Source organism: Balaenoptera musculus, chromosome 1, assembly GCF_009873245.2.
Source record: "Balaenoptera musculus isolate JJ_BM4_2016_0621 chromosome 1, mBalMus1.pri.v3, whole genome shotgun sequence".
NCBI lineage: Eukaryota > Metazoa > Chordata > Mammalia > Artiodactyla > Balaenopteridae > Balaenoptera > Balaenoptera musculus.
Genome location: NC_045785.1, coordinates 109,403,745 through 109,412,694, shown reverse-complemented (window position 1 = coordinate 109,412,694; position 8,950 = coordinate 109,403,745). Strand labels below are relative to the sequence as shown.

General features: G+C 55.6%; 1 protein-coding gene across 1 annotated transcript; it reads left to right on the top strand.

Moving 5' to 3' along the window:
* Nucleotides 1-344: 344 nt before the first annotated feature.
* On the top strand, nucleotides 345-8,359 carry SELENBP1 (selenium binding protein 1). Its single transcript, XM_036843226.1, has 12 exons — nucleotides 345-456; nucleotides 2,968-3,024; nucleotides 3,170-3,282; nucleotides 3,563-3,748; nucleotides 4,416-4,536; nucleotides 5,757-5,939; nucleotides 6,221-6,399; nucleotides 6,859-6,937; nucleotides 7,033-7,154; nucleotides 7,408-7,500; nucleotides 7,667-7,785; nucleotides 7,971-8,359. The coding sequence occupies exons 1-12, from the start codon at nucleotides 453-455 to the stop codon at nucleotides 8,131-8,133; spliced, it is 1,419 nt and encodes a 472-aa protein (XP_036699121.1). The 5' UTR covers nucleotides 345-452; the 3' UTR covers nucleotides 8,134-8,359.
* The last annotated feature ends 591 nt before the right edge of the window (nucleotides 8,360-8,950 follow it).

Here is an 8,950-nt window from a genome sequence, read left to right as displayed (position 1 = left end):
CCTCACACAGGCACACAGACACAGATACACACTCATGCAGGCACATGCATAAAAGTACACACACAGGAAACACCCAGGTACACAGGAGCAAGCACACACAAATGCACATGCCCAGGCACCCACTCCACTAAAGAGAAACGTGCGCAGGCACAGCATATATCTGCACATGCACACGCTCCTGCGCACACACACTTGTACACACATACAAGCACACAGCCAGTAACTCAAACACAGCCGCCCAGGCCACTTGAGAGCGCCCTGCCCAGGAACTATCCATCATCCACTCCGGGCGGCGGCCGGGCCCTCCCCCTGCCCCGCCCACCCCCAGTTGGTGGTATAAATTCCGTCCCTTTGCCCCTTCCCCGCACAGCCTGCCTCGGACACCAGCACAGCCCTCCGTCTCTGCCCACTCCTTGCAGACCCGTCGGGAGCAAAGCGCACCAGCAAGCAGCATGGGTAAGGAGGGGGGCGTCTGACAACCGTCCGCTGACCACCAATGGCCCACCCCGCAGCCAGTGACAGAAAACCTGGAGGGGGAGCTGGTTAGCGGAGGGAGCGCCAGGCTCCGCTCCACCGGCCCCGCCCCACCCCCACCCCTGCATTTCCCAGCTTAGCCCAAGTACTGGAGGCGTCTGGGAAGGAAGGCAGAGGGACTGCTGGGAAAGGTGACTTTGGGCTCCCCGCCGACCTCCGCTCCCCAGCTGCAGCCTGCGGCCAGGGAGCCTTTCTGCAGCTGAGAAAATAAGGGTAGGGGTACTTAGGAGGAGCTCTATGTCTCTGTCTGTTACCGTAGGAGACAGACAACCCTGATTTCAGCCCTAAGCCAACTTCTTACTGCAGGGAGTAGGGAACCCAGGCCTTTGTGGCCAGGTTGCTCTTTAGCTACCCTGCCCCACCAATCACTTTGGGAGGGAAATCAGGGAGCCCCCCTCTCTCGGGGTGGGAGAGGGGCTGTTTCAGTGCCTCCCACCCTCTCAGTCCGCCAAGTCCTCCTACCCCCCCATCCATGGACTCCTGGATGTCAGGCTGAGGAAGAGTCTGGGTCTGGCTGGGAGTATCGAGGTCCTTGCCCCCTGTGGATCTGGGTCTTTTCTGGCAGAATGCCCAACAAACCAGCCTGGCCTTGGGAAAACCCAATGAGCTTTCCCTGGGCTCATCTCAAACCCAAAGGCGTTCAGAGATCTTGCTTGAGACGCTTAAGGCAGGGGGAATGTTCCCCCAGAAAGAGGACTGACGCTCAGTGGGGCCTGAGTGGCACGCAGGGCCTGACCCTGACTCTCAGAAATGCTGTGCAGGATGCGGCAGTTAGGGTCTGGGATGGGGAGATGGTGCTGAGGGGCAATACCTCCTTCACACACCTCTTTCATACCTTTACTTCTCTCTCAGTCTCTGGTTTTGCAGATTTTGCATCTCTGTCTTGATGTCTCGGAGTTTTGAATCTCCTTCCCCTCCGCCTCACCTCCTGTGCCAAACCCTGACACAGCTTGGTTGTATAGCACAACAAGTCTCCTTAATTCCTTTGGACTGGACCTCACCGTGTCCCATCCCAGCCCCAGCCCTCTCTCTGGGCACCAGGCACTGCCTGGGATTTCTGGCACAGCGCTACCCGTATTTATACAACACCTCTCACTTATAAAAGAACTTCTGAATACTTTGTCTTATTTGGCCTTCATAGCCACTTAGAGAAGAAGGTAAGATATTACCCCTTTTAGGCGAACACAGGGGAGAAAATGGAGAGAGTAGATGTCACACCTGGACCTTGACACCACGCTTCTGGACTCTAAAATGCTGTTGATGCCTCTCAGCCTCCTAAGTCACTTGGCTGCTGCAAGTAGGGGGACCTGGCTCCCTGGCTGAGGGCCTGAGCCCAGACACCAGTGGAGGCTCGATTCTGGGGCAGTAGCCAGACTGGCCATGGGACCAGGCAGGGAGGCAGTGTCAAGTCCTGTGAACTCCACTCCGGATTTCTTTCGGCCTACAGCTCCCTCTGTTTATTCCTCAGCCCTTCCTCCTGGTTAGGCCCCAAATCCTGATGCTTAATGCCTGGTGGCAGCCCTCCTTCTCAGCGACTGACTTTGGTTCCTGACTTTGGTCCTGTAGATCCACGTGGCTTCTCTTGCCAGACTTCAGGGGACAAGGAGGGCCACTTCCTACAGCTCTGGTGGGTGGGCCTCTGAGTTTTCCAGGGTTGGGCCAAACAACTTGCTTTACAGATAAAGGAGGTGGATGGGGCCCACCCAGGGGTAGAAACTGGTCTAAGGACATTCAGTTAGTATCAGTCCTGCAGCCTTGAACTTCAGCCTCCTATCCCTTACCAGACCCTTGGTTATATAACCCAGGCTCTGGCCAGCAGCCTGGGGTCAGGACCCAGAGGGGAGGGAAGCAGGAAGTGTTCCAGCTCCTGGTTTAGATAACTTTCAGTGAAAGGAGCTGAACAGGCACCACCGTCACTCCCTGGTGGCTGTTCCTTAAGAACAGCCAGGGTTTATGGGCTCCTACCATGCAAGTACAAAGCTGCACACTTGACTGCAGCTTCTTGTTTATTTCTCATAAAAGCCCATTGTGGTATTCTCATTACCCTCTTTTTACGGATGATGTGGAAACTGAGGCCAGGGAGGTTAGGTGATTTGCCTAAGCTCCCATGGCTAGTCAGTGACCAGCTGGGATTGGGGCCCAAGTCAATGTCATAACCACAGCACCACACCGCCTCCCCTGCACTCACCCTTCTCCTGCCTCCCCTGGGTCCTGCTCAAGGGTCTGTGCACCTTCAGGTCGTAGCTCTGCAGCTCTTCCTGCCATACCCACACACTCATCAGGGTTTTGAGGGTCTGGAGGGGACCTGAGACAGTGCCTCTGCCTTGGCCGGTGGCGGGCCGGGGGTTTGGGGGGCTCGGGTTGCAGCATGTGAGGAAGGAGACTTCATCCTCCAGAGCGCGGTGCGGCCAGCATGCCCCATTGTTTCCACAGCTACGGAATGTGGGAAGTGTGGACCTGGCTACCCTTCACCTCTGGAGGCCATGAAAGGTAAGTGTGAGAAGACTGAGAGCCAGCACCCCCAGGAGGAGGCAAGCCAGTGCCTGCTACCGATTCCACTGCTGACACACACCCTGCCTTGCCCCGGCCCTTGTCCCCACCCCGCCCACCCCACCGCCTGCTTTCTACCCTCTAGGACCCAGGGAGGAGATTGTCTACCTGCCCTGTATCTACCGAAACACGAACACTGAGGCCCCGGATTATCTGGCCACTGTGGACGTTGACCCCAAGTCTCCCCAGTATTGCCAGGTGAGGTGGGGCTTGGGCACCAGAGGACCCTCAGACCCCTCCTCTAGCCCTGGCCCTGGCAGTGCCCTTTCCCTGCTCCATCCTTCTTCACCCTCCCTGGGTATGGTTGTTCAGGCTGTTCACTGCACAAGGGCACCCCCAACCCACGGGCGAGGGCAGTGCTGAAAATGAAGTCTGTGCTGTGCTGCCAAGATGAAGTGGGTCCAGAGGGCCCCTTCTCCGAAAGCGCACAGAGGCGTGGTCTGGGTGAGCACCACCCCTGCCCACTCTTCTATCCTAGGTCATCCATCGGCTGCCCATGCCCCACCTGAAGGACGAGCTGCATCACTCAGGGTGGAACACCTGCAGCAGCTGCTTCGGGGACAGCACCAAGTCGCGCACCAAGCTGCTGCTGCCCAGTCTCATCTCCTCCCGAATTTATGTGGTGGATGTGGGCACTGAGCCCCGCGCTCCGAAGCTGCACAAGGCACGTCCTCTGCCCTAGCCAGCTCTGGGCCCCTAATGTGCCCGCCACCCAGGGCAGCCTGTGAGCAAGGAAGCCGCCCCTAAAGCAGCTCCCTCCAGCTCTTGTGCAGGGTCGGGGCTCAACAGCAGCGAGTGGGGCTAGACTTTGGAGGAGAGTTACCAGGTGTGCTGGGTCATCATCACCCAGGGGCACCACAGGGGAGGAAAGAGGCTCTCGTTTTTCACTCCGAGCTGGAGAAGGAGCCATTTCTGCCCCAGCCGGTTAGGAGCCCAGGGCTTCCCTTAGGCGGGAGCCTCTGATCCTTCCTTTCAACACTTTGTTGAGTGCCTTCTTTGTGCTAGGCGCTCACTGCTGGGCGCTGGTGATACAAAGTTGACACTGGCATCCTCCCAGCCTGGGAGGAGCTTATGGTCTCAAAGGGCCGTGAGTGCCCTCAAGACAGGCAGGGTGAGAGAAGTCCATGTTTTCTGCTGGGGAGTTATCAGTCTCTGTGACGCCCCTGCTGCTCTGCAGACTCAGTCTTTGCCATATTCCTGCAGGGAAAATTGTGTCTATGTTTCAGAGGAAAAGAGGGCAGGGTCAGTAGATAGAAGTGTGGGAGGGGAGGAGTAAGGAGTGGGGACTCCTGGCCCTGTAAGATTCTGACGCCATTCCTTACCCTCTCCAGGTTGTTGAGCCCAAGGACATCCATGCCAAGTGTGACCTGGGCTACCTCCACACCACCCACTGCCTGGCCAGTGGGGAGGTGATGATCAGTTCCTTGGGAGACCCCAAGGGCAATGGCAAAGGTACCTGCCAGCATTGTAGGCACATCTGTGAGGGAAGCAGATCCCAAACTGAGGGAGGGATGGAATGGCCTTCCAGGGAGACCCAGAGGGCGGAGTCTCATCCAATATTTAAACTATAGTCAAGTAACTTCAGTTGTTTCAATTATTTTTATGAAGGTGAGCCTTGAATGATGAATTCACTTACAAGTTATAGTCAGAACTGTCCGCTGTGGGAAATGTGAGCAAATACAGACATGGCCCCAGAAAACACGTGCATTTAATATCGGCCTTCGTGAATTCATGAGCAAATCTCACAGTCCTTGAGATCCTTAATTGTCACAGCTACTTTCTCATTTATGGTATGATCAGAGCTTTCACATAAAGTGTCTACTATGTGCCAGACACAACCTATGAGATAGATGCTACTGTGATCCCTGTGTTACAGATTAGGAAGCTGGGGCACAGACTGGCTAAGTAATTTACCCAAAGTCAGCCAGCTGTTAAGTCACAGAGCTGGAACTCAAACCCAGCAACATGGCTCCAGAATCTATGTCCTAATCACCATGCTGTGCTGCTTCTCTCCCAGCCTTACGTATTTCACCAGAACTCCCCATCCAAGGGCTTGGAGTGAAGTATCAGTTAAGGTCATCCAGTTAAGGTTACTGCATTAGACTCTATTTAACTGCTTTTTCCAGGAGATGGGATGCATGACATTCCTAGATTTAAGAACACTTAAGAGTAGACATCTATTTACATTTGCAAAGAAGTGGCAAGGTGTCATGACATACTCAGCTAGGGAAAAACATAGTGGGCATTCATGTTGAATTACAAATAATTTTCTCTCTAAAAAAAATGGAGTGAGTGAGCAGAATGGAGTCTAGACTCTGGCAGGAACCCTACCCTGAAAGTAGGAGGCTAGGCAAAGGAAGCACAGGGTAAAGAGTCCCAGAAGATCTTGGCTCAAGGGAGGAAAAATTTACCCTGTGGTCTGGGAGAGGGATGAACTTGATGGGAGGTAGGGGCACAGAGTAAGTCCCCACCTCTCACCCGGCCCTCTGGGTGGGACCCTTTGGACAGGTGTCCAAATTCAGCTCCTGAATTTAAGGATCTGGCAAACCCAGTGGGAGGAGGGGCACCAGGCAATGGGCTTGGAGCCTCTTGGACAGGCCTGGGGGTGAGGGCTGGGTGTGGGTCGCACCTCCACCAACTCTACCTACCACCCTACTTCCTTCCCTGCTCAGGGGGTTTTGTGCTGCTGGATGGAGAGACGTTTGAGGTGAAGGGCACGTGGGAGCGGCCTGGAGGTGCTGCGCCTATGGGCTATGACTTCTGGTACCAGCCTCGACACAATGTCATGGTCAGCACTGAATGGGCAGCTCCCAATGTCTTACAAGATGGCTTCAACCCCGCTGATGTTGAGGCGGGTGAGAATCCCCCACTACCCGCGGGCTGGCAGGAGCCTGGTCACACAAACCCCTGCTCTCTATTCCAAACCCCTACTCTCCAGCCCTCTTGCTTCCCTCTTGTGGACCCCAGACTCTTGGGGTGATGATATAGGATGTGCTGAGTGCTCTGACTTGCTCAAGCGTCCCTCTGATCCCTCCAACCCATTTTTCAACCTTCTCCCCTGTGCTGTGCCCCAGCCTTGGCCCATGCCCTCCTGCCCTGATCCTGATTCCATCTTCCGGCTGCATCCCCACCTCAGGGCTGTATGGGAACCACTTACATGTGTGGGACTGGCAGCGCCATGAGAGGGTGCAGACCCTGACTCTACAGGACGGCCTCATCCCCCTGGAGATCCGCTTCCTGCACAACCCGGCCGCTGATCAGGGCTTCGTGGGCTGTGCCCTCAGCTCCAACATCCAGCGCTTCTATAAGAATGAGGTGACGTGCGCTCCGGCCCTCTCCTCCTGGCAGTCCTGTCAGCGCTCTGCCCAGCTTCCATAGCCATGATGCTCCCTTCTCCCTAGGAGTGACCCAGGCCTCCTCTGCCGGGCTCCACCAACCCAGCCTTCCCAGGAATAAAAAACAAGACCACCTGCCCTGCCTGTCTCCTCTCAGCCCTAGGCTAATTTCTCCCTAAGCCCTAACTGGCTATATTGATTTATTCATTCATTCAAAAAATATTTAGTGAGTCAGGCACTGTGTTAGGTGCTGGGAATACAGTGGTGAAGCAGACATGATCCCTGCCTTAAGAGGTTTGCATGGAGGTTAGACCCTAGTGGCAAGAAGGCCCTGCATCTACTCTCTCCCTGTAGACTGTATGCCCTGGGGAGACCCAGATCTGACACTCATTGCCCAGCTCTGACAGGCTCACCTCTCTGCCTCTTGACCCCAATGCAGGGAGGTACTTGGTCAGTGGAGAAGGTGATCCAGGTGCCCCCCAAGAAAGTGAAGGGCTGGATGCTGCCTGAAATGCCAGGTGAGCGCTCAGGGGAGTGTGGGAATCGGAAGGTTGATTCTCAGGCTGGGGAACAAGCGTCTTAAGGTGCCTCTGAACTGCAACCCCCCACCCAGGCCTGATCACTGACATCCTGCTGTCCCTGGACGACCACTTCCTCTACTTCAGCAACTGGCTGCATGGGGATCTGCGGCAGTATGACATCTCTGACCCGCAGAGGCCCCGCCTCACGGGACAGGTGGGTCCTAGCAGGATGGAGAGGAAAGGAGGGAGGAAGTAGAAGTCTGGGCATGAGGTGGAGGGTATGAACTGGCTGGGGGATGATAAGGGAGGTTCAGGAAAAGCAAAGATGGGGGCTGAGGGATGGTTCGGGCCAGGACCATGGGGAATCGTGGCTAGACGCGGGGAACGTGAGGGAGTGAGGTTCTCTTCCTGCAACGTCCTTACCTCCCGCCACTGTCCTCCTTTATGCCCTGCACCTCCCCACCCAGCTCTTCCTCGGGGGCAGCATTGTTAAGGGAGGCCCCGTGCAGGTGCTGGAGGACCAGGAGCTAAACTCCCAGCCAGAGCCCCTGGTGGTCAAGGTGAGGATCTCTCCGCCTGCTCACGGGCCCCTCAGACCCGTGCTGGAGAAGTATGGGGGAGGGGGCTGGGCAGCCGCTGAGCACGTCCTTGGGGTTTGGGTGGTGCCACTGATTCCCGCCTAGGGTCTGTATGTAACCCTGGGGTCTGACCCCTGGTTTTCCCAAGGGGAAACAAGTGGCCGGAGGCCCTCAGATGATCCAGCTTAGCCTGGATGGGAAGCGTCTCTACGTCACCACGTCGCTGTACAGTGCCTGGGACAAGCAGTTTTACCCTGATCTCATCAGGTAAGAAGTAGACAGCCTGGGCTCCCCTCCCAGAGGGGTTTGGCTTTCTGAAGACTCCTTGGCTCCACTTCCAGACTCTGCTCCCTCCTCAGGAACCCCTCTCCCTGCCCTCACACTTACCTAATTCTTGGGGGAAGGGGATGGGCCCCCTCTGACCTCTTTCTTCTCCCTCCTGTTTCTACCAGGGAAGGCTCTGTGATGCTGCAGATCGATGTAGACACAGTAACGGGAGGGCTGAAGTTGAACCCCAACTTCCTGGTAGACTTTGGGAAGGAGCCCCTCGGCCCAGCCCTGGCCCATGAGCTCCGCTACCCTGGGGGCGACTGCAGCTCTGACATCTGGCTCTGAAGTCCGCTCCTCCTAGCCCCACTCCACATCCTGCGCCCTTACTTCTGCAGGGACCCGGCTTCACTCTGCTCTCTCAGTCCCCGACCCTTGGCAGCTTGTCCTCCCAAAGCCAAACTCAGGCTGTTGAAACGAATTGAGCCGTGTCTCTATCTACCCACCACTGCTGCAAGCTGCTCACTGAGCTCTTGGAAATTATTTCACTAAGAAATAAACTGGTGAACCTTTTCCTGAGATCACCTTGTCTTTCGGGGCACCGGGCCTATGACTCCTCCTCTGCTGACCCTCTGTATCTTGCACGGGAAAGTCCTGAAGAGGACCAGGGGGTGGGATGGTTATGATGACTAGTTCATACCAGTGATCACAGCATGATGCTAAGGGTGCCAGAATCTCACTTTTATGGCCAGACAGAACCTGAAGATTTTGGAGGTGGTCGTCGCAAGGAGAGCTGACAGGAAGGAAGCTGTCAATCAGTGTTCCTAAACTTTTTTTTTTTTTTTTAACTCGTGCTTTCTTTTAATGAACCTAAAATCTCACCCACCACCCCCAGGAGAATGTAATGTGCCCCCTCACACACAGGAGATACCCTAGACCCCTGACGTAGATGGTGCCATCAGTTGAACACACTGTTCTGAGGAGGTTAGGTGTGTCACCTCCTACCTGGAAGACAGGAACACGACGGGGCAGGAGGGCTGGGAACATCAAGGTAACCAACCCAACACACTAGGCCCTGGCATTCTTGTCTCCTCACCTGGACAGTGTTTTAGAACCTTGCCCAAATCAGAGATGCCTCCTTTCTCTGCACTAAGTCTTTAGTTGT